The sequence below is a fragment of the Rhinopithecus roxellana genome, chromosome 16 (assembly GCF_007565055.1).
Source record: "Rhinopithecus roxellana isolate Shanxi Qingling chromosome 16, ASM756505v1, whole genome shotgun sequence".
Lineage (NCBI taxonomy): Eukaryota > Metazoa > Chordata > Mammalia > Primates > Cercopithecidae > Rhinopithecus > Rhinopithecus roxellana.
The window spans coordinates 87,919,205-87,946,462 of NC_044564.1; the positions used below are offsets into that span (position 1 = coordinate 87,919,205).

The 27,258-nt window shown below is 53.0% G+C and overlaps 1 protein-coding gene across 4 annotated transcripts; it reads left to right on the forward strand.

Annotated features, from left to right (window-relative positions):
• The first annotated feature begins 1,281 nt into the window (after positions 1-1,281).
• Positions 1,282-27,258, forward strand: SUSD3 (sushi domain containing 3). 4 transcript variants are annotated; one of them, XM_030919853.1, is made up of 6 exons: positions 1,301-1,430; positions 11,051-11,164; positions 17,851-18,039; positions 19,962-20,109; positions 21,277-21,408; positions 26,663-27,258. In XM_030919853.1, exons 2-6 carry the CDS (start codon positions 11,116-11,118, stop codon positions 26,871-26,873), a joined length of 729 nt encoding a protein of 242 aa, XP_030775713.1. In that variant the 5' UTR covers positions 1,301-1,430; positions 11,051-11,115; the 3' UTR covers positions 26,874-27,258. The 4 variants fall into 4 exon arrangements, with proteins under 4 accessions (XP_010373438.2, XP_030775713.1, XP_030775714.1 ...); XM_030919854.1 differs by lacking the exon at positions 1,301-1,430 and adding an exon at positions 3,346-5,953; XM_030919852.1 differs by lacking the exon at positions 1,301-1,430 and adding an exon at positions 7,494-7,847.

Below are 27,258 nucleotides of genomic sequence, written 5' to 3' on the forward strand. Positions count from 1 at the left end.
TGTGGTCTGCAGTGGGCACTGCTGATGGTCCTGCCCTTCCTGACATGGCGGAAAGAATACACATGCTGGGTTTTGAGTAAAGGAGCTTGAAGTAAGCCATCGTGTGTGACCCACAAGGGCAAGGAGGAAGAAGATATCAGGGGTGACACCAACCCTGATGGCGAAAGGGGGAGGGCCTCTCACGTTTCACACTGAACCTCAGCTTTGGAGGGCTCGGAAAGCAGAGGCGGGGAGGGGCTGCCCTGCTGGAACCCCGTTTCATGGTCCACCTGAACATCCACACTCTTCATGGTCACCTGCCAGGCACTCTGGAGACAGCCTGGCCCACCCGGGCCACCTTCTGCGCTCCTGCAGGCATGCCTCAGCCAGCTGTTCTGGGCTTCTGCTGCCACACATTGCCAAACCAGGGCCTTTGCTCCTGCTGTTCCCTCTGCCAGGATTGCCTTTGCCAGCTCCACAGGGATAGGCACGGTTCAGGTGGCCTCCCACAAGCAGCCCAAGATCCAGGATGTCTGAGGCCCGACACCACACCCCACCCTTTAGTGGTTGTTTGGGAAGGGGGCTAAGCGTGGGTTGGGTGGGGTCAGAGAGAGAGAAAGAGCCCAGATCACAGCTCTGGGCCCGCTGCAGGTGGAGCTGGGTAGGAAGGGGAAGCCAGGAGAAGGGAGGCCTCCAGGTGCGTGTGGGCCCTGCAGCCAGACCCCAGGGCTTGGAATCCTGTTTCTCCCAGCCGGGGGCCCCTCAGTGAGAACCGAAGACAACAAGGGCACCCAGACCTCAGGGTGCCTCAGAAGGCCTGGCCCAGTGAGAGACAGGGAAAGAAGGCTGGGTCCACACAGGACTCTGGGGGTGACTGGGGTGTGGGAGGGGCGGGCCGGGGAGGGGTTTTGCTCTTTGCCCTTTGGTACTGGCCGAATCCGGCACCTGAGAAGGCAAAATCCTGCTCAAAAAATAAAAACATAGAAGCGCATGGAAAAACCACACTAGGAATGGAGGTGAGAACAGGGCGGGATGGGGGAAGGGTGTTAGGCAGAGGTAGCCGCGCGTGCAACGCCCCGTAGAAGCAACACTTTCCGCTCGGCCGGCTGGCTTGGCCCGCTGGGTATTCGGGCTCCCCAGGGGATCGGGACCGGGACCCCGCCCCCGCCCCCGCCCCCCCCGCCCGGACCTCGGTCCCCGTCCAAAGTGTGGGCGTGGTCTGTAAGTTGCATGGCACCGCCCCTGGGCGGGCACGGGAGGCGGGGCTTGTTGCGTCCCGCCCCTCACCCAGGTCCAGGTCCCGCCCCCACAAGCCGGGCGCACTGCCCTGGCAGACCCCGCTAAGCGCCTCGGAGCGCGCAGGATGCGCGGGGCGGCCGCCACCCTCCGTGGCAAGGCGAGGCCCCGGGGGCGGGCCGGGGTCACCACGCCTGCCCCAGGGAACCGCACAGGTGAGGGCTGAGGCCGCGTGGCCGCGTGCGGGGCTCTGCGCCCATTTCACAGACGGGAAAGCCGAGGGGAGGGGGTCGCGGGGCCGCACAGCCGTGGGTGGGGGACACAGCCGCGATCTGCCCCGAGTATGAACCTCCTCGACCCTCCGCCAGCCCAACAGGCGCCCTAGCGGAGCCGAAGCCTGGCAGCGAGCAGCAGCCCGCGCGCCCCTTCCCGAGTCGCCGCCGCGCCTTGGTCCCGGGCGCCTGCGGACACCGCGGCCGGCCAAGCCTCTCCACGCCGCAAGCTCCGGACCCCTCCGCGCCCCTACGGGGGAAGTCGAAACCGGCCTCACCTGGCGGGCGGGCGGCGCGGAGGCGGGAGGGGGGAGCCGGGAGCCCTCTCTGCGCCTGAGGGAGGTGTCATCTTCACGATTCCTTGGTGACCACCGCAGCTCCACTTTACAGACGGAGAAACTGAGCCTACGAGAGGGGAGTGGCTGTCCGAGGTCATCCTATGACCAGGCTTGGGATCGCCTCGGCTGTCTCCGAGGCTCAAAGGCCTCCGGAAGGAAGAGAGGCTGCTTTTTATTTTACTTTTAAGTGTTTGAATTCAAGAATGTGCTTAAAGAGCTTTCTGCTCCCGTGCCCAAGGCTCTGGGGTTCGAATGCTGGCCTTGCTCCTTGAATGATTCTAAAGTCTAACCCTTGTAGAAATGGAACCAAACCGGAACTCGGGATCTCAGATATCCCAAAAGCTTTTTTCCGTGGCCACTACCCACGAGCGTTAGGCCTGAGGGTCCTGGCGGTCTCAGGCGTTGCGGGGCTAAGGCTCTGCGCAGGAGGAAGCTGAAGCCCGGAGTGGGGTGGGCTGGACCAGGTCACGCTGTCAGCCTGCAGCCCCAGGGAACTGGCAGGAAGGTGGCAGGAGGCTGGCTTCCTCTCACAGATGGGGAAACTGCGGCTCAGGGAGCTAATTCACCGAGCAGAGCTCCGCAACTCAGCAAAGTGGGCGCTGAGACTTGTTCTTGGCGCTGGTGGATTTGGTTTGTTTAATTTTACTCTCTGGCAGCCTAATGTCCAGAGTCCCTAATCTGGTGTTGGGGTGATGAGCACTTTTGCTCCTGTGTTTGAGCAAGGCCTGCCCAGGGCCTGGTACTGCCTGAGGAGCCCCTTCTACTGGCACAACAACCTGGAGGAGTGAGTGCCAATGCCCTTTGGATAGCCTTGACTTGTCCAAGGTCAGCCCAAGGCCAGGGAGTATCTGGAGGCTCTGGCATATTTGCATACAAAAGGCTGTTTGCCTTGGAATTTGTGCTGGGAATGGAGCTTAGTCTGGCACCCTGTGCTCTTGTTCATCCTCCCTGGCCCTGGCTCTGCCTCTGACCACCATGACCACTTCCCAGGCACTGGCCCCCTTGGAGTTTTGGGTTAGAATCCCCCCTATGACCTGGGGTGAGTCGCTGCACCTCTGTGCCTCAGTTTCCCCATGTTCCCCAGTTTCCCCACTGTATACCTGCCCCCAAGCTTGTGGACAGGCCCAGTGGAGCCCGGGGAGGATACTTGTTCTGGTGCAGGGATGATGCCATCATCTGGACTCCATCGCTCTCCTGCCATGAGATCTCAGTTTCTTAATCTGTGGAATGTGCTGTGAAGTGAGAGGCTAGGGGGTTGGGAGTCTTTGGAGAGGCTCTGACACTAAAACACCACTGGCCAGGAGTGGTGGCTCATGCCTCTAATCCCACACTTTGGGAGGCTGAGGCGGGCGGATTGCTTGAGTCCAGGAGCTCGAAACCAACCTGGGTAACATAGCGAGACCTCATTCTACAAAAAATGCAAAAAAAAAGTTAGCCAAGCATGGTGGCATGTGCCTGTAGTCCCAGTTATTCTGGAGGCTGAAAGGTGGAAGGATTGCTTTAGCCCAGAGTTCGAGGCTACAGTGAGCTGTGATCACCTCACTGCACTCCACCCTGGGCAACCAGAGTGAGATTCTGTCTCAAAACAAAACAGAAACCAAAAACATAGCATGGGCGTGTGTGTTTTTCCCACCATCTTTAAAATGGGACCATTACCACTGGCTTTCCTAGAGTAGATATGAAGAGCACAGTAGTGCAGACAGACTTGTCTTCCTGAGAGGCAGGAAGTGGTCTTCCCTCATCTCCCATGAGCGCCCTGGGAGAAGGGCAGGGTGCGGGGGAGACTAGCTCAGAGTAGGAGTTTATCATGTTTGTTGTATGACTGGCCCCTGGCCCTGCTCCCAGGTCAGCCCCAGCACTCCCTGATCTGGGAGATTGTCCAGGAAAGCAGGGTTCCAGTGGCTGTAGGTAACCCCCCGGCATCCCTGGAAGGGCCTTGGAGGAAGGGCCTGGAGGGGAGGGGTAGCAGGAGGTGTGCTCTGCCGGTGCCTTCTTGGCTTCACCCCTGAACTCCTGCCCCAGAACTGAACTGTGTCCATTTTACAGAGGAGAAATTGAGACCCCGCGAATACCTGTGTAAGTCAAAGCGAGGCGGACACGCCCCGTGATGCCTGTTTATGGCCTCCTGCCACCCATCGGCATTGACAGAGCTGCTGGTAGAAGACACAGGTTCCCGGGCCCTCGGTGTTCCACCAGGGATATGGGAGTACACGTTCCTCATTGGAATTAGCCCAGCTGTGTTCTGGAGGATTGTGTGCTTTCCACGTCCTAAGGCCACCCTGCTGCTTAGCCTGGAGATGGAAGGCTGCAGTGGCTCTGAAGCCTGTGCCCACCCTCCATGTGGAGATGGGCTCAGAGAGGGCAGTTGACTTACCTGAAGACACACAACCAGGGCTGTGGGCCACCCACATGTAGTGTTGGGGCCAGGCCCTGTCCCTACTGCCAGGGTCTTGGGGGTCCTGTTCTCAAAGCACCTCTGTGTGCACAAGTCACCCCCTTTAAACTCTGAGAAATTCCTCTGAAGGTTCCTGTTTCACATTTGGGGGAACTGAGACCCAGATTGAGGTCACACAGGGACTCAGTGGCAGGTGGGGATCGAGTCTAGGTGAGACTGGGTCCACAGCCTGCCTCTATCACTCGGGTACCCTCTCTCCCACAGCTTCAGCCAGCATAAAAGGGAACATAGTTACTTGGTCCCATAGCAGGCAAGGTCAGGGTATAGCGGCTGTGTGGCGAATCCCAGGAGGGAGGATGGAAGGGCTGACCTGGGGTCCAAGGTTCTAGATAAAAGATTAACAAGTACGGATTGTTCTCAGACGCCTGACTGGCCTCATGGGCTGGGAGGATGAGGACCCACCCGGTCAGGCCTGCCCGACTCCGTACATAAGGCCAGGGAGGGAGGAAGCGCAGCTGCAGTAGGTGGCCGGGCAGAGGCGCAGGTGCGGCATGTGGGCTGAGGGCCGCTCAGGCATCCCACAGGTGTGCCCCTGAGGTACCCATTGGCCCTCTCCACCTGCCCCTGAGCCGTGGGAGGGCCAGGCAGGGCCTCATGTGTTTGATTTTGTACCTTGTTTGCATCAAATCGGGTTTCTGTTGTTTTTCCCTCTCCTTTAACATTTACATGCAAAGGGATCTAAAGGGTACCAAGTAAGAAATGCCCCAGCGCTGGGCCAGCAGATCAAGGGCAGCCACAACTAAGGGCTGGGGAACAGCAGGCAGGTAGGGTGGGGCTGGAGGGCAGGACAGATCCAGGGAGGCAAGGCCTCTGCCTCCAGCTTTAGGGAAGAGACATCCTCAAAGACAGCTGGGGTGCGGGGTCCCCTGCAGGGATCAGGCACAGGAGGGCCATCTGCAAGCAGCTGAGAGTTCATGAGTATTTGAAGCAGGGGAGGGGACAGGTGGGATCTGCCTCTCAGGCACCAGGCGTGGGGAGGGGCTCTGGAGGTCAGTGAGGGGTGGCCCTGGGTCCCCTGGGAGTCCTGGAGTCTCTGTGTGAGCAGGACTTGGCTGTGTGGCGGTTAGAGACAAGGGTGATCCAGCAGCTCCATCCTCATACCTGGGTGAGTTCTTGGAATGCCCCTGGGAGTTGGGCGCAGGTAGAGGCTTCGTAGACCATAGCTCCTGGCACTGTGCTGCCTGCCTGCCCCATCCTGGCTGTGAGTTCGCTGTGAATCTTATGGAAAGGGCTACCCCAAGGGGACAGGAGTCCAGGCTCCTGCCCTTGGCACGGCCATTGTGCAGCCAGGGGCCTTGGGCAGGTTTATGGGCCTCAGTTTCCTCATCTGGAAAATGGAGCCAGCCCAGAGAAAGTGTTTCCTGACCTCCCAGCCTCAGGAAAGGAGTGCAGGAGACCCCCCTGGGGCCTGGAGGGTTGAAGGTCCCCTGTATACTGCAGACTTTGGGGATCAGGGACTAAGGGCTGAAGTTTTCCTGGGTTTCATGGACCTTGGGGATTGAGGCCCAGGGTCCCAGTGGGGCTCATGTCCTGGGCTGCTCAAGCCCTGACCTAGGGAGTGATCCTATGCGCCAGATCCTGTTCCAAGGTCTCCACAGGGCAGTCCTGCTCCTCTCAGACCCCAGGAGGGCAAGTCACCAGTTTTGCAGATGGAGAAGTTGAGACTGAGCCAGGTGAGAAATCCAGGTCCAGGACCTGCTGCTGGGAAGGGTCTTGTCAGGATCAGACCCTGGGAACCTATTGATTAGCCTTCCAGGAAACCTGCCCACCCAACTGGGGGCCAAGACAGGGCATTCCTGGTCAGTGGCTTCTCTTTCTGTGGCCTCTGCAGAGGAACAGCAGAGGCCACAGGAACATGACTTTGCCTCCCTGTGCTTCTTGGCTGAGGGCTTAAAGGAGGTTGGACCTCTTGGCTGCTCTGAGGAGGCAGGTCAGGGCTGTGAGCGTTGAGCGAGGACTCACCCTACCCTCCCTCCTACCAGTTACTTTCCCAGACCCTCTGCTTGACTTGTAAAGGAAAGCCATTCCAGCAGTGCACTTACATTAGGACCTGGGCATGAGACCCTCCTGGTCAGCTGGCTAGAAATGCAGGGTCTGATGCCAGGACTGCATTTAAGGCCCCCCAGCCCCACCAGGCACCATTCTTCTCTGCTCATGTACAGTCAGGGGGCTGGCATCAATTGTACTGGGCTTGTACTCCAAATCGTTTTATACTTTTGTTTGAGGTTTTAATTTGACAGCACATCCCGGACCTCGTGTAGGTCAGTGTTCCCGCGCTGGCTGGTCCCCTTTCTTTGGTTGTGGGTGGTGACTTCACCTTTTTTTTTCTTTTTTGAGACAGAGTCTCACTCTGTCAACCAGGCTAGAGTGCTGTGGTGTGATCTTGGCTCACTGCAGCCTTTGCCTCCCGGTTCATGCGATTCTCCTGCCTCAGCCTCCCAAGTAGCTGGGACTACAGGCGCACGCTGCCACACCCCGCTAATTTTTATTTTTTTAGTAGAGATGGGGTTTCACCATGTTGGCCAGGATAGTTTTGATCTCCTGACCTTGTGATCCGCCCACCTTGGCCTCGCAAAGTGCTGGGATTACAGGTGTGAGCCACCGCACCCAGGCGACTTCACCCTTTATTCCCCATGTCTGTGAGGCTCAATGATGCAGGCAGGACAGGCTCTGGGGATGCTGGGAAGGGGCCATGCTTGCCCCCTTGTTGATGCCTTTCACTGTGACATGTAATCCACTACCTGTAGTTGCTGTCTGAGGACAAGAGCCCTCACTATAGCAGAACCTGGCAGCTGAGAACACAGGATGTGGCTTTTGACAGATGTAGTGTGAACCAAGACAAGACCTTGGTTGACCTCAGACATGCCTAGGCGAGAGCCAACTGGTCAACCTCAGACATGGCTAGTCATGAGCTCCCCACCCGGCTCAGCACAACATGTGGGCGGGCAGGGGCAGGGGCTGCTCCTTCTCCTTTTTTATTTTTTATTTTTTATTTTTTGAGATGGAGTCTCGTTCTGTCGTCCAGGCTGGAATGCAGTGGGCATGATCTCTTCTCACTGCAAGCTCCGCCTCCTGGGCTCACACCATTCTTCTGCCTCAGCCTCCCAAGTAGCTGGGACTACAGGTGCCCGCCACCATGCCCGGCTAATTTTTTGTATTTTTAGTAGAGACGGGGTTTCACTGTGTTTGCCAGGATGGTCTTGATCTCCTGACCTCGTGATCTGCCCGCCTCAGCCTCCCAAAGTGCTGGGATTACAGGCGTGAGCCACCGCTCCCATCCAAGGAGTCGCTCCTTCTAAGACACACTTAGAGGAAGTCAGCTGTGGAGGTGGCCTTGCTGGGATGATCATCATTTAATCCAGTCCTTGCCCTACCCTGCCTGCTGTGGTATTTGTAGGTGGAGAAATGACCAGGGTCTTCTGGAAAAGACGGGTCGACCGTCGAACCCAGGTCCTCTGGCTCCAGAGCTGGGCCTGGCTGCCTCGGGTGCATGGGAGGCCTTGGTGGTCACGTCTGTCTTGTTTGAGAGAAAGCTGTTTTCCCACGGTGACACACAGTCTCAGTAGAGTAAGTCTCCAGGATCAGCCCAGTGCCCAGACAGTTCAGCAGTGGTTAGTGTCTGGGTCCTGGATGGGGAGTGCTTTGGCTGCCCCTTCCCTGGGACCCCAGTGGGTGGGAAGGGGATGTGCCCAGGGGATTAGTTACATGTCAGCAGTGGGGATGCTCAAGGTCTTTCCCAAGCATTTTTTTTTTTGAACGTGCGGCAGAGTTGAAAGAATTTTATGGCTGGACATGCACCAGCTCAATTCCACCCTTCGCATTTCACTGTGCCTGCTTTCTCACATCTGTCTCCATCCCTTGGTCCACCCCTCCAGGCATCTCATTATTCTAATGAAGTTATAGTTTTATTTTTAAAGAATGAATTCACGTTCATCCATTAATCTTCTCACTGGGCAGACATTCAGCCAGATGCTTGTTGTGGGTGCTGGATACACTCACCCTCACCAACCTCCCCTCCCATCCACCAACAGCTACTCCCAAACCTATGGCTGGTGGGGCCTCCTCTCTGCAAGGGCCACAGTGGACTGGGAAGCCACAGAGGAATGCAGAAGTCGCAGCTCTAAATTAAGGACTGGGAAGTGTTGGCCGCCTGGCTGCCCTGGAGAAGGGGCCACGTGGCCAGCCCGTGGCTGCCCTGCTGTGTCTGCCAGGGCTCCAGAATCCCATAGCCACCTCCTTAACCAGAAGGACAGTACATATCCAGATCCCAAGATCCTGAAAAAGCAAAGTGGTTTCTGGCCCTTGGGGAGTGCTGATCACCACTCTTGTCTGTGAGGTCAGGCTGCCAGTCCTCCATTCATTTGTTCTTGCATTCATTCATTCATTCATTCATTCATTCATTCATTCATTCCTACACTGATGTCTTCAGATATGGAGCATGGTAGTTCATGAAGAGCCCAACCCTGGAGACAGAATTCAAGTCCTAGCTGTGCCACTGGGAGCTAGGTGACCCAAGGCCAGCAAAAGTCAGTCCAGGGTTATAGGAAATAGCCCAGGCCAGGGGTTAGAGCTGTACCTGGCACAGGTAATGCTCAGTGTCAGCTGTCATCGACCCAGCATCCCTGGGAGGTTCTGCCTCCTGCTGACTCCAGTCCTGCCCACTGTCCCCTCCATCCCCCGGAAGGGCAGGGCAATTCCTCAGACCCTCCCCACTCTGTGTACCACCCCTAGAAATTGTGCACCCCTCCCCTGCAGCCTCCCTAATCTGAAGGGCTGGTCTTTTTAACCCTGACAGAGATAAGAAGCAAAAATGGAGTATCTTCAGTTGCTTTTTTTTTCTTTTTGAGATGGAGTTTTGCTCTGTCGCCCAGGCTGGAGTGCAGTGGCATGATCTCGGCTCACTGCAATCTCCACCTCCCAGGTTCAAGGGATTCTTCTGTCTCAGCCTCTGAAGTAGCTGGGACTACAGGCTCACGCCACCACGCCCAGCTAATTTTTGTATTTTTAGTAGAGACAGGTTTTCACCATATTGGTCAGGCGGGTCTCAAACTCCTGACCTCATGATCTGCCTGCCTCGACCTCCCAAAGTGTTGGGATTACAGGTGTGAGCCACCGTGCCAGGCCAAGTATCTTCAGTTTTAAATGTGCATTTCTTTAATTGACATATTTTCCCCCTGATTCTTTAAACAACTTTACCGGGCTATAATTCACATACCATACAATTTACCTTTTTAAATCATAGAACTGAGTAGTTTTTGTACATTCCTAGATACGTGCTACCATCACTCCAATTTTTTTTTTTTTTTTTTTTTTTTTTTTTGAGACGGAGTCACTCTGTTGCCCTGGCTGGAGTGCAGTGGCACAATCTTGGCTCACTGCGACCTCCGCCTCCTGGGTTCAAGTGACTCTCCTGCCTCAGCCTCCCAAGTAGCTGGGATTACAGGCGTCCACCACCACACCTGGCTACTTTTTATATTTTGAGTAGAGACAGAGTTTCACCCTGTTGGCCAGGCTGGTCTCAAAACTCCTAACCTCAAGTGATCCACCTACCTCAGCCTCCCAAAGTCCTGGGATGACAGGCGTGAGCCACCGCGCCCAGCAGCCCTTGGCATTGCCTGTCTTTTGGACAGACTTCTTTGTGGTTTTGATTTGTATTTCCCTGAAGGTTAATAATTTTGAGAATCTTCTTGTGCTTATTGGCTGCTAACTTATCTCTTTCAGAGAAATGTCTGTTCAGATCCTTTGGCCATTTAAAAATTTTGTCATCTTATTATAATTGAGTTGTAATAATTCTTTATATGTTCTACACACATGCCTCTTATCAGATACATGCTTTGCAAGTATTTTCTCCCTATTGGTAAGCTGTCTTTTCACTTTATTGAATGTGTCCTTTAAAGCACAAACATTTTTCATTTTGATGAAGTCCTGTTTTTATTTTTCTTTTGGTGTTTGTCTTTGGTGTTAGACCTAGGAAACCATTGCCAAAGTTCACAAAGATTTTCCCCTCTGTTTTCTTCTAAGAGTTTCATAGTTTTAGCTCTTACTTTTAGGTCTTTGATTCATTTTAGGTTAATTTTAGTATATGGTATGAGCTAGGGGTCCAGCTTCAGTTGTCCCAGCATCAATTTGTTGAAAAACTATTCCTTTCCCATTTAATTATCTTGGTACCCTTGTTGAAAATCATTTGACTGTAAATGTAAGGGTTTACTTCTGCATTCTCAGTTTTATTCTGTTGGCCTTTATGTCTGTCCTTATGATAGTACCACACTGTTTTGATTACTCTAGCTTTGTAATAAGTTTTGAAATTGTTAAGCGTGAACCCTCCAACTTTGTTCTTTTTCAAGAGTGTTTCGGCTATTCTATGTCTTTTGCATTTCCATATGAGCTTTAGGATCAGCTTGTTGATTTCTAGAAAGAAAGCAGCTGGATTCTGAGAAAGATCTTGTTGAATCTGTATATCAGTTTGAGGAATATAGTAGATTCAATGAATACAGTAGATTCAATGAATGCAGTAGATTCAATGAATATAGTAGATACAATGTATCCAAGGGGATACATTCCAGGACCCCTCAGTGCATGCCTGAAACTTCAGATACTATATACGTTGTTTTTTTTCCTAAACACATGTAACCATGATAACTTTAATTTATAAATTAAACACAGTGAAAGATTAATGATAGCTAGTAATAAGTTATACCAATTATAAGAATATATTGTAATGAGAGTAATGTGAATATGGTCTCTCTCTCTCTCTCTAAATATCTTAATAGACGGTACTTACCCTTCTTGTGATGATGTGAGATGATAAAATGCCTACATGATGAGATGAAGTGAGATGAAATACATAGGCCTTGTGATGGAATGGGAAATTCCAGAAATAATTTGTAAGTTTTACACTGTGAGCCACTCTGGGTATTTTGACAAAATCTCACCCATCCCGCTCCACCCCGCCTGGGATTGCTGTCAGTCACTTAGTAGCCCTCTGGGTTATCAGATCCCCTGATACTGCAGTGTTTGTGTTCAAGCAACTCTCATTTTACTTAATAATGGCCCCAAAGCACAGCTGTTGTGAGGTAACTATTTTCTGATTGTGGAACCACCACCAGTAACTGAAACCATGGAATGTGAAAACAAGGATAAGGAGGGACTACCATAATATGTTGCCATCATAACAATATTAAGTCTCCTGATCCATGAGTATGGGATGTTTCCCATTTATTTAGGTCTTTAATTTCTTTCAACAACGTTTTGTAGTTTTCAGAGTTATGTTTTGCACTTCTGTTATTAAATTTATAACATTCTTTTTGATGCTATTGTATAAAATGTTTTTCTTAATTTTCAATTTGCTCCCTGCTACTGTACAGAAATACGTTTGACTTCTGTATGTTGACCTGGTATTCTACAACCTTGCTGAGCTCATTTCTATGTATAATAGCTTTTAGTGGATTTCTGAGGCTTTTCTACATATATACAAAATCATGTCATCTAATGGAGATTGTTTTACTTCTTCCTTTGTGTGTGTGTGTGTGTGTGTGTGTGTGTGTGTGTGTGTGTGTGTGTGTGTTTGAGATGGAGTCTCACTTTGTTGCCCAGGTTGGAGTGCAGTGGTACAATTTTGGCTCACTGCAACCTCTGCTTCCTGGGATCAGGTGATTCTTCTGCTTCAGCCTCCCAAGTAGCTGGGATTACAGACATGTGCCACCCACACCCGGTTAATTTTTGTATTTTAGTAAGGATGGGGTTTCACCATGTTGGCCAGGCTAGTTTCGAACTCCTGACCTCAACTGATCCACTGCTTCGGCCTCCCAAAGTGCTGGGATTCTCAGGTATGAGCCACCGTGCCTGGCCAAGCCATTTGTCTTTCTTTTCTAACTTCCCCATTTTGTTGTGATTTTTGTCATTGGCTTATTAGTATCTAAGTGCTGTTTATGTAGAGAAGATACAAATCTCCTATTACATATATGCTACAAATGTAAGAATCTTAGACACTGCATCTAGTGGTGGCTCCCTCCCTGCTGTCAGTGGGCATTTGGGCAGGTGAGTCCACCTCTTTGAGCCTTGTCTGTAATAATGCAGATAAGGAATGCGGGGTGCTCTTGAACAAAATATTCCATCCATACATGCATTGTTATTGTTAGTAGCTGTGCGAATGCTGAGGATCTATGCATAGACAGGGAGCAGTCAGAATGACCCTGCCCAGGCCAGAGGCTGGCCTTCCCCAGATACTGAAGGGGCAGAAAGGATGGGGACAGCCCAGGGATGAAGAGCCAGGTGGCTGCGGTTGACCCTGGCAGAACCACAAACTGGCTATGTGACCTCAGTGTCCCTGAGCCATGGTTTCTGGGCCTGCAGAATGGGGGAGGCAGTTCTTCCAAGGACCACACGGCTGCTGCCCTCATGTGTGCCAGGCACAGCCACCTTCCAGATGCCTTGGCATTACACCTCATTTCCTCCACATTCCAGTCCAAGGTGGGCACAACAGCTGTGCTGACTTTGAGGCCGGGGCAGGCTCCCTTGCCTGGGCCCCCAAATGTGTGTGGTGGAGGTGGCCTAGGAGCCCCACAGGCTGGAACCCATGTGTTCGTTTATGTACTGTCGCCCAACAGCTGCTGAAGCGCTCAGCACAGGGGAGAGCCTGGGCATTGCTCTTCCTTCTATTATTATTATTGTTGCTGCTGATATTCCTACTTTTGTTACTGTCACCTTGGGGCCCCGAGTGGGCCAGGCAGAATCCCAAGCGCTAAATAGGGCACTGGCCTGAGACGTGCTGCTGAAGCTTTGTATCAGATTTGAGCCAGTCCACTTAACAAATCCACAAAAAAACAGTGGCCTAACTCCAGTTGGAGTTTATTTCTGTCTCTTCTTAGGATCCGAGAGGTTGCTCTGCCCCTTCACACGTCTGCCATCTTTGCTCCCTGTATTAGTCAGGGTTCTCTAGAGGGACAGGACTAATAGGATAGATGTATATATAAAGGGGAGTTTATTAAGGAGTACTGACTCAAACGATAACAGTGTGAAGTCCCACAATAAGCTGCCTGCAAGCTGAGGAGCAAGGAAGCCAGTCCAAGTCCCAGAACCTCAAAAGTAGAGAAGACAGTGCAGCCTTCAGTCTGTGGCTAAAGGCCCGAGAGCCCTTGGCAAGCCACTGGTGTAAGTCCAAGAATCCAAAAGCGGAAGAACTTGGAGTCTGATGTTTGAGGGCAGGAAGCATCCAACATGGGAGAAAGATGGAGGCCAGAAGATTGAGCCAGTCTAGTCCTTCCACGTTCCTCTGCCTGCTTTTAGTCTAACCTCACTGGCAGCTGATTAGATGGTGCCCACCAGATTAAGGGTGGGTCTGCTTCTCCCAGTCCACCAACTCAAATGTTAATCTCCTTTGGCAACACCCTCACAGACACACCCAGGGACGATACGTTGCATCCTTCAGTTCAACTAAGTTGACACTCAGTATTAACCATCACACTCCCCAATGTAGAATTGGCACAGCATCTATGCTCACACCTCATTGGCCAGGTTCAGTCACGTGACAGCTCCCTGGCGGGCAGGTTGGGAAATGTAGTTTTCAGTGGTGATCACATTTCCAGCTGCAACTCTGGAATGGGGAGAAGGGTTACTAGAGGCATCCGCAGCCAGGAGTGGGAACTAAAGTGGAAGCTGCCCAGGATGAGGTGAGATGGGCAGATGCTACCCCCTGGGCTTGGCCATCAGGTGGGGCTCCCGACACAATGTGCTGGGTCCCAGTTCCATCCCTACCACCTTCCCGCTGAGTGACCTTGGGCATGCCACTGAGCTTTGCTGTGCCTCAGTTTCCCCATCTGTAAGCTAGGGGTAGACCACCCTCCTCATAGGCCTATAACGCAGTACAGCACCCATTAGGCCCCCAGTGTTGTTTGTGTTCAATCAGTCCCTCCCCCATCCCTCCCAGAAAAGTACACAAACCATAAGCCCCTCCCACACCTCTTCCTCCCTTACTAGCAAGTGTCCTCAGGGCAGAAGCAGTGTAGCCTGACCTTCCCAAGGTGGTGGGGCATGTCTGCCTCAACCCCTGCTGAGGGCCACCCCTGCCTCCACACTCTCACCCTCAGCATCTCAGCTTGTTAAGGCCCTAGGATCCTCAGTGATGCAGAGGCCAGGGGCAGGGGGGCCACTGGGTGCTGCTGGGGAGTAGGTCAATGTGACCTGGCCAGCTACAGCCAAATGCCATCCTTCACTGTCACTGCCATGGCACGGAGTCTCTGGTAACCTCCACTTTTGCCAGATCCCAGACCAAACTTCCGGGCCTGGCCTGAAGCCCAGCTCTGCTGGTGCCCATTAATAGCCGTGGCACACATGGCTGGGGCAAGGGGTGGCGGGACCTCTCTGAGCCTCAGTTTCCCCCTAGATGGGCTTGTGAATTCAGATGTAGGGTAAGAAATGGAGTGATAGGTCTCACAGATGAAGACCTTGCCTGGGCACACAGCCAGCCCACGTGACTGTTCCTGGGCGGACGTGAATAAATCTGGGGGATGGTATGCAGCCTACCTCAGATGTCTTTGGTAAACATTTTAAAATTAGAGTCCACAGAGTTTGCTGGCGAATTGGTTGTGGATTGAGAAAGTAGATTTCAAGGTTTGGGGCCCAAGCAACTGAAGGATGGGAGGGACTGCTGATTTAAATTGAAATTATAATAGGAGAAGCCACATTGTGAGCAGGTTTGGGGAGCTCAGAAGCTTGGCTAGGTCTCATCTCAGGCTCGGTGGGCAGTAGGACTTCCATGCCTGGCACCCAGGGCACGGTCCTGGCTGGAGACACAGCACACAGAGGACAGAGGAAGGTCATAGCAGGTCACTGTGGAATATTGGAGTCCCTCAGACTCTGCATGCCCCAGTTTTTGTCCCTGCCATCACCCCCATCTCTGGGTGTCAGTCTCTGCCTGTGCAGAGGGAGACAGACACACATGTTTAGATGGCCCTTCACCACTGCTGTCTCCGGTCAGTCTCTGCCTCTGCACATGCCATGAATCAGCACGGCCTGCTGTCCCTGTTCTTTTTTTTTCTTTTTCTTTTTCTTTTTTTTTTAATTTGAGACGGAGTCTCACTCTGTTGTCCAGGCTGGAATGCAGTGGCGCAATCTCGGCTCACCGCAAGCTCCGCCTCCTGGGTTCACGCCATTCTCCTGCCTCAGCCTCCCGAGTAGCTGGGACTACAGGTGCCCGCCACCACACCCAGCTAATTATTTTTGTATTTTTAGTAGAGACGGGGTTTCACCGTGTTAGCCAGGATGGTCTCAATCTCCTGACCTCGTGATTTGCCCACCTCAGCCTCCCAAAGTGCTGGGATTACAGGCATGAGCCACCGCGCCCGGCCTGTCCCTGTTCTTTACCTGTGATGCACCAGTGGTCCACTGTCAATGCCCAAAAATCAGGACATACCAGATAAGCAGGAGGAAGAGCCTCTTGCGTTTGGACACCAGGAAACCTGCTTGAGGATGTCTTAGCAGTTTCACTGAACATCCTTGAAACCCAGAGGCAACTCAGATGCGGGGAACAGGGACACACACTGAGGCCCATCTGCACAATGGAACACTTCACTGCTGTGAAAAGTAACCAGCTGCGGATACATGCATAGCACGACAACTCATATGCATTGTGTGCGTGTATGAGTGTGTGTGAAGTTAGACCAGAGCCTCCTTGTCTGGTTCTAAGTCTTCCCTCAGCATAAGAGCTGTGTGACTGCAGAAAGTGTCATAAGACCCTCTGCCCGGTTTGCTCATCTGTCAATGGGGATAATGATGGTTCTCCTTGGGTAGGCTGCTGTGCCGATAGACGATGGCACATGTAAGGCAGGTGCAACGGCGTCTAGCCACAGTAATCTTCTCAGTCCCAGCTGTTGTCGTCATTATAATTTCATAAAAATTCTTGATTGCTGCTGCATCCAGAGCATCTCTGTGTCCTTATGTAAGAACATCACTGGCCAGGCATAGTGGCTCATGTCTGTAATCCCAGCACTTTGGGAGGTCACGGCGGGCGGATCACAAGGTTAGGAGTTCGAGACCAGCTTGGCCAACATGGTGAAACCCTGTCTCTACTAAAAATACAAAAAATTAGCCAAGCATGGTCTCACACTCCTGTAATCCCAGCTACTCGGGAGGCTGAGGCAAGAGAATCACTTGAACCCGGGAGGCGGAGGTTGTTGTGAGCTGAGATCGCGCCATTGCACATTCCAGCCTGGGCGACAGGGCGAGACTCCGTCTAAAAAAAAAAAAAAAAACAAAATAAGAACATAAGAACATCACTGTAAGTGCTCCCTGGTATTTTACTGTCTGGATGGACCTGGGTGAGGGAATCACTCCCTTCTGCGTGAGACGTGGGCTGTTTCAGCCTTTCTCTATTATGTATGGTTCTGAGGTGGGCTTCCCCGTCATCTTGGCAGCAGATCCTTTTTTTTGTTTTTTGAGACGGAGTCTTGCTCTGTCGCCAGGCTGGAGTGCAGGAGTGCAGTGGTGTGATCTTGGCTCACTGCAACCTCTGACTCCCTGGTTCAAGCATTTCTCCCACCTCAGCCTCCCAAGTAGCTGGGATTACAGGCATGCACCACCACACCCAGCTAATTTTTGTATTTTTAGTAGAGATGGGGTTTCACCATGTTGACCAGGCTGGTCTCAATCTCCTGACCTGGTGATCCACCTGCCTCGGCCCCCCAAAGTGCTGGGATTATAAGCGTGAGCCACCGCGCCCGGCCAGCAGATTCTTATTTCCTGTGGCTGAGGGTGCATATGCAACATAGGGTGCTTAAGGAATTTACCAAATGCTCTGCAGAAAGGTTGGATCTATACCCCAGCCCGGGGACAGGGCTTCCCAGGCCCTGCCAACTTGCACATTGTTTTCGTTTTGCCTTCTCCTCACTGATGCAGGAAAAATGAGCTCTCCCTTGAATCAGCATTTCCTCAGTTGCCTGTGGGTCTGCATTTTTCATGACTGTGGGCCATTGGTGTCGTTGCGAATTGCTTGTTCACACATTAGAACTTGTTTTTTTTTTTTAAACAGAAAATTCAGTTTTCATTGACGTGTAAGACCTCTTTATAAATTAAGACTGTCGAACCAACCTTTGTCCTGTGCTTTCCAAATATCCTTTCCTGAATTTTTCGCCTGAGTTGGTTGTTTTCCGTTATTAGGGAGCCTCAGAAGCTTTTGCTTTCTGCCTTGTATGCAGTCAAATCTGTTGCTCTCTCTCTGTCCCTCTTCTTTTTTTCGTTCTGATTTCTGCCTTTGGAACTGTGTTTAGGTCATAATCAAAGGCCATGCCTCAGTGTCTCAGGGAAGGTATATTTGCTTTTATTGTCTTCTAATGTGAGTTTCTTTTTTTTAACGCTCCAATCCTCAATGTCTAGAGTGTACTTCCTGGCGGGATCCAGCTCTGCGTTGTCCCTGGGTCTGGATGACCCCATGTGACCTCTAGAGCATCCAATGGCCTTTGGAGCCGCACCCCGCCCCTGTGCTCCCCAATGCTGTGCCAACTCCTCCCTCCAGGGTCCTGCCCAGCCCCACCCTGCGTGCCCACCCCCCATGCCTCACACCTGCCTCTCTCCCCAGGCACCTGCGCTCAGCTGCGGCTACCCCCACAAGCCACCTTCCAAGTCCTTCGTGGCGATGGTGCTTCCGTGGGGACCGTGCTCATGTTCCACTGCCCCTCCAACCACCAGATGGTGGGGTCCGGGCTCCTCACCTGCGCCTGGAAGGGGAGCATCGCTGAGTGGTCTTCAGGGCCTCCAGTGTGCAAACGTAAGGACCCCTTTCAGCTCGGTAGCTCTGGGGATGGGGGATGGCCCCAAATCCTGTCATGGGGATGGTGCAGGTGGGGATGGTGCGGGTGGGGATGGCGCGGGTGGGGATGGTGCGGGTGGGGATGGTGTGGGTGGGGATGGCATGGGTGTCTACTCACAAGGGCTGGGCCAGTGTGTAGGATCCCGTTCCCAACACTGACAGCTTGCTTACATATCAGCAGCCAACTGTTGGTCCTCAGCCCTCCCAATGCCATGTTGGCAGCGTGGACCTGAAGCCTAGCAGTGGGCCTCCAATCCTGGCTCTGCTACTGACTTAGCCCCTCACTGCCAAGAGGCTGCGCAAGCTCTCTGAGCCAGCACGTTTTCATCTGTTAAGCAGGAAACTATGTTCATTCATTCATTCATTCATTCATTCATTCATGTACACGTGGACATGGCAAACTTTAATTGGATATTTCATGTATCAGGAATGCTAAGTACTGGCAACACAGAAGGTCATGATGTGCCTGGCCCTGGAGCTCCCAGTCTGTGGGAGGAGATGGTTTTCTGGTTGTATTTGTTGTAAAGGTGTTGGAGGGTCCACAAGGTAGTCCCTTTTCAGTGCCCAGAATGACACTTCCAGAATGAAGCCATGTGTATCATGTTCATGTGTTTTGTGCATGAAAAGGGCTCAGAGTCAAAATATAGTTTGGCAGATTCTGGGTTTTTATGCCGCAGGACTTCTCAGAGCCTTTAAAATGTTCACGTGCTAGGTGATTCTCTGAGAATGCGAGTGTGAGGATTAGATTTTGAGAGGCAGAAAACCCAAAATGCTAGGATTAACTATGATGGAGCTCAACCTTCAGGGTGGGCAGGCAGGCCTGTGTGGGCTCCATGGCAGTGGGAGCCAGGCCCATTCCCTGGCATGGCTCTGCTGGGCATGCCCTCAGCCTCATGATTCAAGGTGGCAGCAGCTGTGTTCCAGGCAGCTGTTATGGGGTGAGGGGCGCTGGGGCCAAAGGGCAGGCCCCAGTATCTCAGGGAAGGTTCTTAGAAGTTGTCCCACATCACTTCTTATCCTCCACTGGCCAGAACATGGTCCTGTGACCACTGGGAAATGTAGTCTGCATTCTGGGTGGCCAGCATCCACTAGGGAGCATGGGAAATGGGGACCAGGGGACAGGGCCATGGCCCCTACTGGGGGAGTACATGGTGTTGCTCAAATTAGGATTCTGGGGCCTTTTTTAGCCAGAACGTCCAGTAGAATCTGATGGAACTAGTGTTTGGAGCATAGCTGAGGTTCCACAGCAGATAAATAGTATTTTGGGCCTTCCTGGAAAGTGACCTGAGAAGGAATATAGGCCCCCTGAAGAATGTTGCCACCTTGGGGCATTGTGAGAACCCAGACCATGGACTGGGCAAGGCCTCCTCAGCACTGTCTGTTGTCACCTCCTCTCTGTGCCCTGCCCTTCCTTCATTCCTCAGGCAGGACTCCACTGGGTAGGAGCCACGGAGGCCATCACTCTGAACTCGCTGCCAGAGCTTCTCTAATTGGCTGCTCTGCAAACTCCTACACACGCTACAAAACCCTGCTCAAATACCCCCTTCAATTAGCCACTCTGCATACTCCTACACACCCTGCAAAACCCTGCTCAAATACCCACTTTAATTAGCCACTCTGCATACTCTTATATACCCTGCTCAAATACCTGCTTCTTGGGGAGAGTCTTCTCTGATAGCCCCACCTCCAAATATAGCACAGATCTTTGCCTCAGCCCCCAGCACCTCACTGCCACCTTACCATGCAACAGGGCTCACTGAGGGCTGCCCAGGCCCTGTCCATACCCGGGCCCTGCCCCTACCACCCCTGAGATCCCCAACCCCTGGGCCAGGCAGATCTGGGCAAACCTCACCCAGGAGCTGTGGTTGTCTCCCACACAGTGGTGCCACCACACGAGACCTTTGGCTTCAGGGTGGCCGTGATTGCCTCCATCGTGAGCTGCGCCATCATACTGCTCATGTCCATGGCTTTCCTCACCTGCTGCCTCCTCAAGTGCGTGAAGAAGAGTAAGCGGCGGCGCTCCGACAGGTACTGTGGCCTCATGGTCTCAGGGTCCTCCCGGGAGGTGCCTCTTGGCACCATGGGAGGAGGAAAGGGCAGAGTGTTTCATGGGAACCCCGGCACTGCCCTCAGGGCACGCACCCATTCCTACCACTGCTCTGAGCCTGTGTCTCACCAAGTGCTGCTCCTGGCCCCTGCAACAGCTACGGGCAGCATCACAGCTGGGGAGCATGTGGGCCTCCGAAGCCCTGCTCTTAGGCCAGGCCATGGGTTCATGGGGAATTGTTTTTTTTGTTTTTTTTTTTTGTTTTTTTGAGATGGAGTGTTGCTCTGTTGCCCAGGCTGGATGATCTCAGCTCACTGCAACCTCCGCCTTCTGGGTTCAAGCAATTCTCCTGCCTCAGCCTTCCTAGAAGCTGGGGTTACAGGTATGCACCACCACACTTGGCTAACTTTTTATATTTTTCGTGGAGATGGGGTTTCACCATGTTGGCCAGGCTGGTCTCGAACTCCTGACCAGGTGATCCACCCAGTGATCTGCCTCCCAAAGTGCTGGGATTACAGGTGTGAGCCACTGCGGCCAGGCTGGGATTGTTTTATTCTTAAACCTGCACACATATGCAGTATGCACTCTGCTGTGTTAACGGCCTGTGAGGCTGCCACACACGCCCCCTAAACCTTGAGGGGGAGTCACTGTCACTGCAGATGGAGGGCTGGTTAGCTACAGCCCACCAGCGAAGTCCAGCTCTCTGTCAGGTTTTTTCCCCGTGGTAATTTATTATTATTTTTTGTTTTTATTTTTTATTGTGGTAAAATATCAATACATCAAACTTACCTTTTTAACGTCTACAGTTCAGTGGCATTAAGTATGTTCCCGATGTAGTGCAGCCATTAGCACTGTCCAGCCCCAGAACTTTCCACCACCTGTATTTGTAAGTAAAGTTTTATTGGAACACAGCCATGTTCATCGTCTCCTGGTGTGTGGCTGCTTTTGGGCTGCAGTGGCAGAGCTTAGCTGTGGGAGAAATCATGTGTCGCACCGCACCTAAAACATCCACTGCCCAGCTCTTTGAGAGGTTTGCCAGCCTGCGCTGGTCCTGCAGACGGTGCCGTGGGCCTACATGGAGCCCGTTTTCTCTGCTGTCAGGGACACACGTGCATGCTCAGAGTCCTTCCTTCCAAACTCTCCTCCAGGTCAGCCCAGCTGTGGTCCCAGCTGAGAGATGAGGACTTGGAGACAGTGCAGGCCGCATACCTTGGCCTCAAGCACTTCAACAAACCCGTGAGCGGGTCCAGCCAGGCGCATGACAACCACAGCTTCACCACGTGAGCCTGGGTCTGGGTGGGGGGCATGCTGGGGGACAAGGGGTCCAGCTGGGTCAGGCCCCGGGCCGCCTGCTGCTCCCACACGCTGAGAGCCTGAGAACACCTGGCCCACCCAGAACCTTAACTCCCATCTCTAAAACAAGAGGCTGGGGGTCCTTGCAGCCCTCTGTCCTGACTAACATTCTAGGACTCAGAATTGCCCCCGGATTGTTTTCATCTGGAGGGTCCACCCTCCAGGGGAGCGGAAGCTTCTACACACCTGTGCTCCCTCTGCCCACACCCAGCGGGCTCTGCCCTGAGCTTCAGTCACTTGCTCTCCCTCCCGTGCTCTCTCCCTCTCCTTTCTCTCTCTCTCAATACACACATACTTTTTTTTTGCCCTGAACCAATACAAGGACATTCTTTTTCTGAGTCCAGAAATCTAATACTGATTGGCCGGGTGTGGTGGCTCACACCTGTAATCCCAGCAGTTTGGGAGGCCGAGGTGGGAGGATCACCTGAGGTCAGGAGTTCGAGACCAGCCAGGCCAACATGGTGAAATCCCATCTCTACTAAAAACACAAACATTAGCTGGGTGGTGGCGTGTGGCTTTAATCCCAGCTACTCAGGAGGCAGAGACAGGAGAATCACTTGAACCCAGGAGGCGGAGGCTGCAGTGAGCCAAGTTTGCGCCATTGTACTCCAGTCTGGGCAACAGAGCAAGACTCCGTCCCAAAAAAAAAAAAAACCAACAGAAATCTAATATCGATTGCATGTGGCCTGTCGAGTGGAGAACGTCTCAGTGCAGGTGAGCAGCGTTGAGCGTGCCCACCCTTTGGTCCCTAATCACAGGCAGCACTCAGCTCCCAGGTCTCTGGGCTCCTTAAACTGGTATGGGCCTTCAGATTTTCATGGTGTTGTCTTCTGAGGGCTCCAGGCCAGTGGTCCCATGCAGAGGCTCCTGTCTGGATCTGTCTGGGGTTTCTGTGTGACCAGGTCCAGCTGTGCACTTCTGGTGCAGGGCTGAGTGTGTAGGTCACAGACATGGGCCAGGCTGCCCCAACAGGCCACATGGAATGGGGTCTCTTGGCTGAGGCGAAGCCCCCCAGATCCCTCCACTGTCAGAGCCTGAGGAAGGGGCTCTGCAAGCGTCCCTCCACTGTCTCAGCTTCCTCCGACTCGTGGTCTCAGCGTGCAAGGGTGATCCTGCCAGATCTGCTCTTGCCTTGGGCATGACAGAATGGTGACTTTGTTAATTCTGTTGCACTTCTGACATTCTTTCTATCAGGGATGAGGATGAGCTGTTTTTTTCTTCCCTTTTTTTTCCTTTCGATTTTGTTTTGTTGTTTTAGCATCACATGAACTCATGAATATTCTTTTCTGAAACTTTTATTTTGGGAAAAGTTCACAAATACACAAAAGTAGAATATTGTCACGGATCTCCTGTCCCTGCCTCCCGTTCTCACGGTTACCAGCTCGGCCAGGCCACCTCATTCATGCCCCTTCCCCCGCATTATTTTCAAGCACACTTTTTGTGGGCCCCAGTTGTTCTCGGCAGTGGGAGCTCTGCCAAGCCATGGCCTGTGTCCTGATCCATCCCCATCAGTGTGTGAGTGCTGCCTGCTTTGCACAAGATGTTCCAGGCCCATCTCGTGCTTTCTGTGCCCAACTCTGCGGTTCGCCACTGCTCCGGGAGCCCTGTTTCTCTGGGTGGAGAACAGCACTTAGACGCCAGGGTCCGGGAAGCCATCAAGATGACATCATTGAGCTTGTGTTCCCTTCCTTCAGGCCCTCCCACTGGAGCCTTTCGAGGCTGCAGTGCACTTGGTCCCAGCCCTCGTGGCCTCACTGTATGACTGTGACAGCTCCATGCCTCGGTGTCCTCACCTGTAAAGTGAGGATTGCAGTAGCGCTCACCCTTCCAGTTGTTGAGGTTACCTGAATCCAGGTGTGTGCCTCTCTCGCCAGGCCCAGGGGGAGAGCTCAGTGAATACTGGCTGTTAGTGTCGTTGCCACTCTTACGACCTTATGCAGAAGGGAAACTGAGGCACGGGGGGTGATGATCTGTGCGGCCCTGGGTTGCACACACCGTGCTGGGTCTAGCCAACACCTGCAGGGAAGGAATTCACCTTTCTGTCTCCTTTTCTGGCGCTTCAGGTGTGTATTACATCAACACAGATGTAGCAGAAATGCTGCCATTGAGACTTCTGCACTTAGCAACACGTTCCAGGTCACCATGGTGGTCTGAGGCCTCCAGGCTATCATTCCTGACAGCAGCCCATTATTCCAAAGCTTCCAACATCTGCTAGACCCTCCCCTGCTGAGTGGCCAGGCGTGGTCAGTGTCTTTTTGCTTAGTGCTGCTTTTATTTTTCAAGACCACAACTCTTGGGGGTAATCCTAGGACTCGATTGTTTAGGCCCAACAGTCTGAGTATTTTATGACCACATTATTTCCCTGGGAGCTCTGGTACAAGTGAGCGTGGCCATGTTTTTCTGGTAACTGCATCATCACTGAGTGCTGACCATTTGTGTATCATTTGTTTCTTACAGTAGCTACGAGTTGTGTGGGTGGTTTCCGTCAGCATTTCTTTGATGAATGTCGAGGAAGAATGTTTTCTCCAGCCTTGGCTCACCAGTGCCATTGCTGGCATTAGTCATTTTCTCGTTTTCTCTGCTGAATTACCTCCTAATGTTTTGTTCCATGTGTTGTGGGAGGGCACCTGACCCATCGATTGGCTATCAATTTATTAGGCCTCTTTCCTTTTTTTTTTTTTTTTGAGATGGAGTCTCGCTCTGTCGCCCAGGCTGGAGTGCAGTGGTGCAATCTTGGCTCACTCCAAGTTCCGCCTCCCAGATTCACACACCTTTCTCCTGCTCAGCCTTTCGGGTAGCTGGGACCAAAGGCGCCCGCCACCATGCCCGGCTAATATTTTGTATTTTTAGTAGAGACAGGGTTTCACCGTGTTAGCCAGGATGGTCTCCATCTCCTGACCTCATGGTCCGCCCACCTCAGCCTCCCAAAGTGCTGGGATTACAGGTGTGAGCCACCATGCCCAGCTCCTCTTTTTTTTTTTTTGAAGACAGTCTCACTATGTCGCCCAGGCTGGAGTGCAGTAGTGCTATCTCGGCTCACTATAACCTCCGCTTCCTGGGTTCAAGCAATTCTCCTGCCTCAGCCTCCCGAGTAGCTGGGACTACAGGCGCGTGCCACCGTATCCAACTAATTTTTGTATTTTTAGTAGAGATGGAGTTTCACCATGTTGGCCAGGATGGTCTCGAACTCCTGGTCTCAAGCAATCCACCTGTCTCAGCCTCCCAAAGTGTAATCCCAAAGTGCTGGGATTACAGGTGTGAGCCACCATGCCTGGCCCCCTTTCCTTTTTATTTTAGTTTTGTTAGGGCCATGGTGGCTAATGCCTTTCCTTTTGGGTAGTGAGATATCCAAAGCCAGTTTCAGAGCTCCTCCATTGCCCCACCTGTGATCCCACTCCCCATTACAGCACTGAGACCACGTCATCCTGTGTCATAACTGGAAAAAGTGCCCATGGAATGGGGGAAGGAATAATTGCCTCTCAAGGCAACATGGTGTCCGGGATGATGGCAGCCACAGCTGCTGCTGCTGCTGCAGGGGCTTTGCTGGCCAGAGGGGCTCCCAGAGGTGCTGTTTGGGGCCGCACGTCTGCCTGGTCCCAGCACCACAGACACTGTCTCTTCCACTGCAGGAACTTGCGAAGTATGTGGTCGGACGCGTGCGTCCTGTCCAAGAGTGACCACAGATCTGTGTACAGAGCTGTGTTCACCTCCCGGGGGGAGTGAGACAGCCAGGGCAGGAGGGAGGCACCCTGACAGGGCTGTGAGAGGCTGGAGGAGGCCGGCTTGGGGGACTCTGATAGTCAGCTCAAGAGGCAGGAAGTGGTGGTGAGGCTGAGGGGGGTTGGGAGGGGGACCCTTCGGGCAGAGCCCTTTCCCAGAGCTCTCTCACACATGGGGACCGCGAGCACTCAGCCCAGCTTCGTGGGGACTCAGAGAAGCCAGGTCCTGCCCAGGACTACGCAGCCAATGGAGGCAGAGTTCCCTGAGTCCCCAGCCCTGGGCCCCGGGCTCCCAGGCAGGATCCTCGGGATATGCCTGTTCTGGGACTGCCCACCCCTCAGGCAGGACCCAGGCTACCTCCATAGATGGTACATTTCCTTGAGCAAGGTGGGGTTTGCCTCGTGACCTTGTTTAATTTCGTAAGTGCTTCTCAGCAGTTGCAATGTGACGGGCACTGTTCTGAACTCTTTCAGATGTTAACTCTTTTCGCCTGGGGTGGGTACTACTTTTATCCCATTTTCCAGGTGAAGAACCAGGCAGATTAAGAAACTTGTGTAGACTCCCACACAACCAGTAAGAGAGGCTGGGTGAAGTCAGTCTGGCTCCTGGCTCCCCGAAGCTGCCTTTTGTCTTCACCAGTTATTGATTCTTTAACTTTACTCATTGCATAAGCAGATCATTTCTTATTTCCTACTACTTGCTAGAGTTTTTCTGAGAATTAGTTGTGGGTGGGAGCTGTGGTCCAGGCAGGCTTCCTGGAAGAGGTGATGCCGGAAGTGAAAAGACTAAGAGAGCCTGCTTTGGGAGGGGAGAGAGACAGCCCCTGAGAGGAAGAAAGGGCAAAGGGCTGGAGGTGGGAGCCACCAGGCAGCCCACATGGAACAGAGGCCAGTGTGTGTGGAAGCTGGAGATGGGGCAGGGCCAAGGTCTGGTCAGCCTGGGGAATGGCTTGGTTTTTGTCTGGGGGGTGGGAGAGCCACGAGAGGACTGAGGGTGGAGCAGGTGGGTGATCCAGCTCCTGGCCACCAAAGAGGCAGGCCTGGAAGGAGGGAAGATGTCTTCCCCTTGTCCTCCTTCTCCCCAGCATCCCTTCTTTGCCTGGGACGTCCGAGGCCCTGGCCAGGCAGCGGGGTTCCTGGTGGTTTCTGCACACTCTGAATGAGTCTCAGGAAGTCCCTTCCCACACCTCAGAGGGCAAGTGTCTGACTCCTGGGCCACGCCCTGGTTGTGTGGATGAAGGACCCACTTGCCAACAGGGCCCAGCAGGGAGATGGAATGGCCTCTGTGCACCTTAGGGTGCAGGGCAGCTCCTGGCAGGAGGAAGCGAGCTCCCCAGTGCTCAGGTCAACAGTTGCCCCACGCCCACTGAAGGCCCAGGGCCTGGGTACCTGGGAAAGTATGGAATTGGGGGTTAAACCCTATCTACACTCTTTTGCCAACTCATGCCTCCTCTCTCCACAGAGACTATGTTGAGAGCACCAGCAAGCTGGCCAGTGTGACCCGCAGCGTGGACAAGGACCCTGGGATCCCCAGAGCTCTGAGCCTCAGTGGCTCCTCCAGCTCGCCCCAAGCCCAGGTGATGCTGCATGTGGCGAACCCCAGACAGCCCCTGCCTGCCTCTGGGCTGGCCAAAGGAATGCCACAAAAGCCCACAGCATATGCCCTAGGGTGACCGTGCAGTGAGGCTGGCGCCCATGCTCCACACTGGGAGGCCAGGCTCACCCCACCAGCCAGTCAGCTGCAACTCCATGTGAACTCCACATGCATCCAGCTTGAGACTAATGAGTGGAATCAGCTTCCAGGTGTAGGGACCCCTTGGGGGGCCGAGCTGACATCCAAGGCTGAGGACCCCAGCGGGAGTGTTCTGTTCCGACATATCCTGGCTGTAACGTGTTTTATAGTTATGGACTACTTGAAACTACTACTGAGGGTAATTTACCAGCTGTGGCCTCCCACTAACTAGTATTCCTTTAAAGAGACTGGGACATGTTTTAAGCAAATCTAGTTTTGTATAATAACATAAGAAAATAGCAATAAACTTCTTTTCAGCAACTACA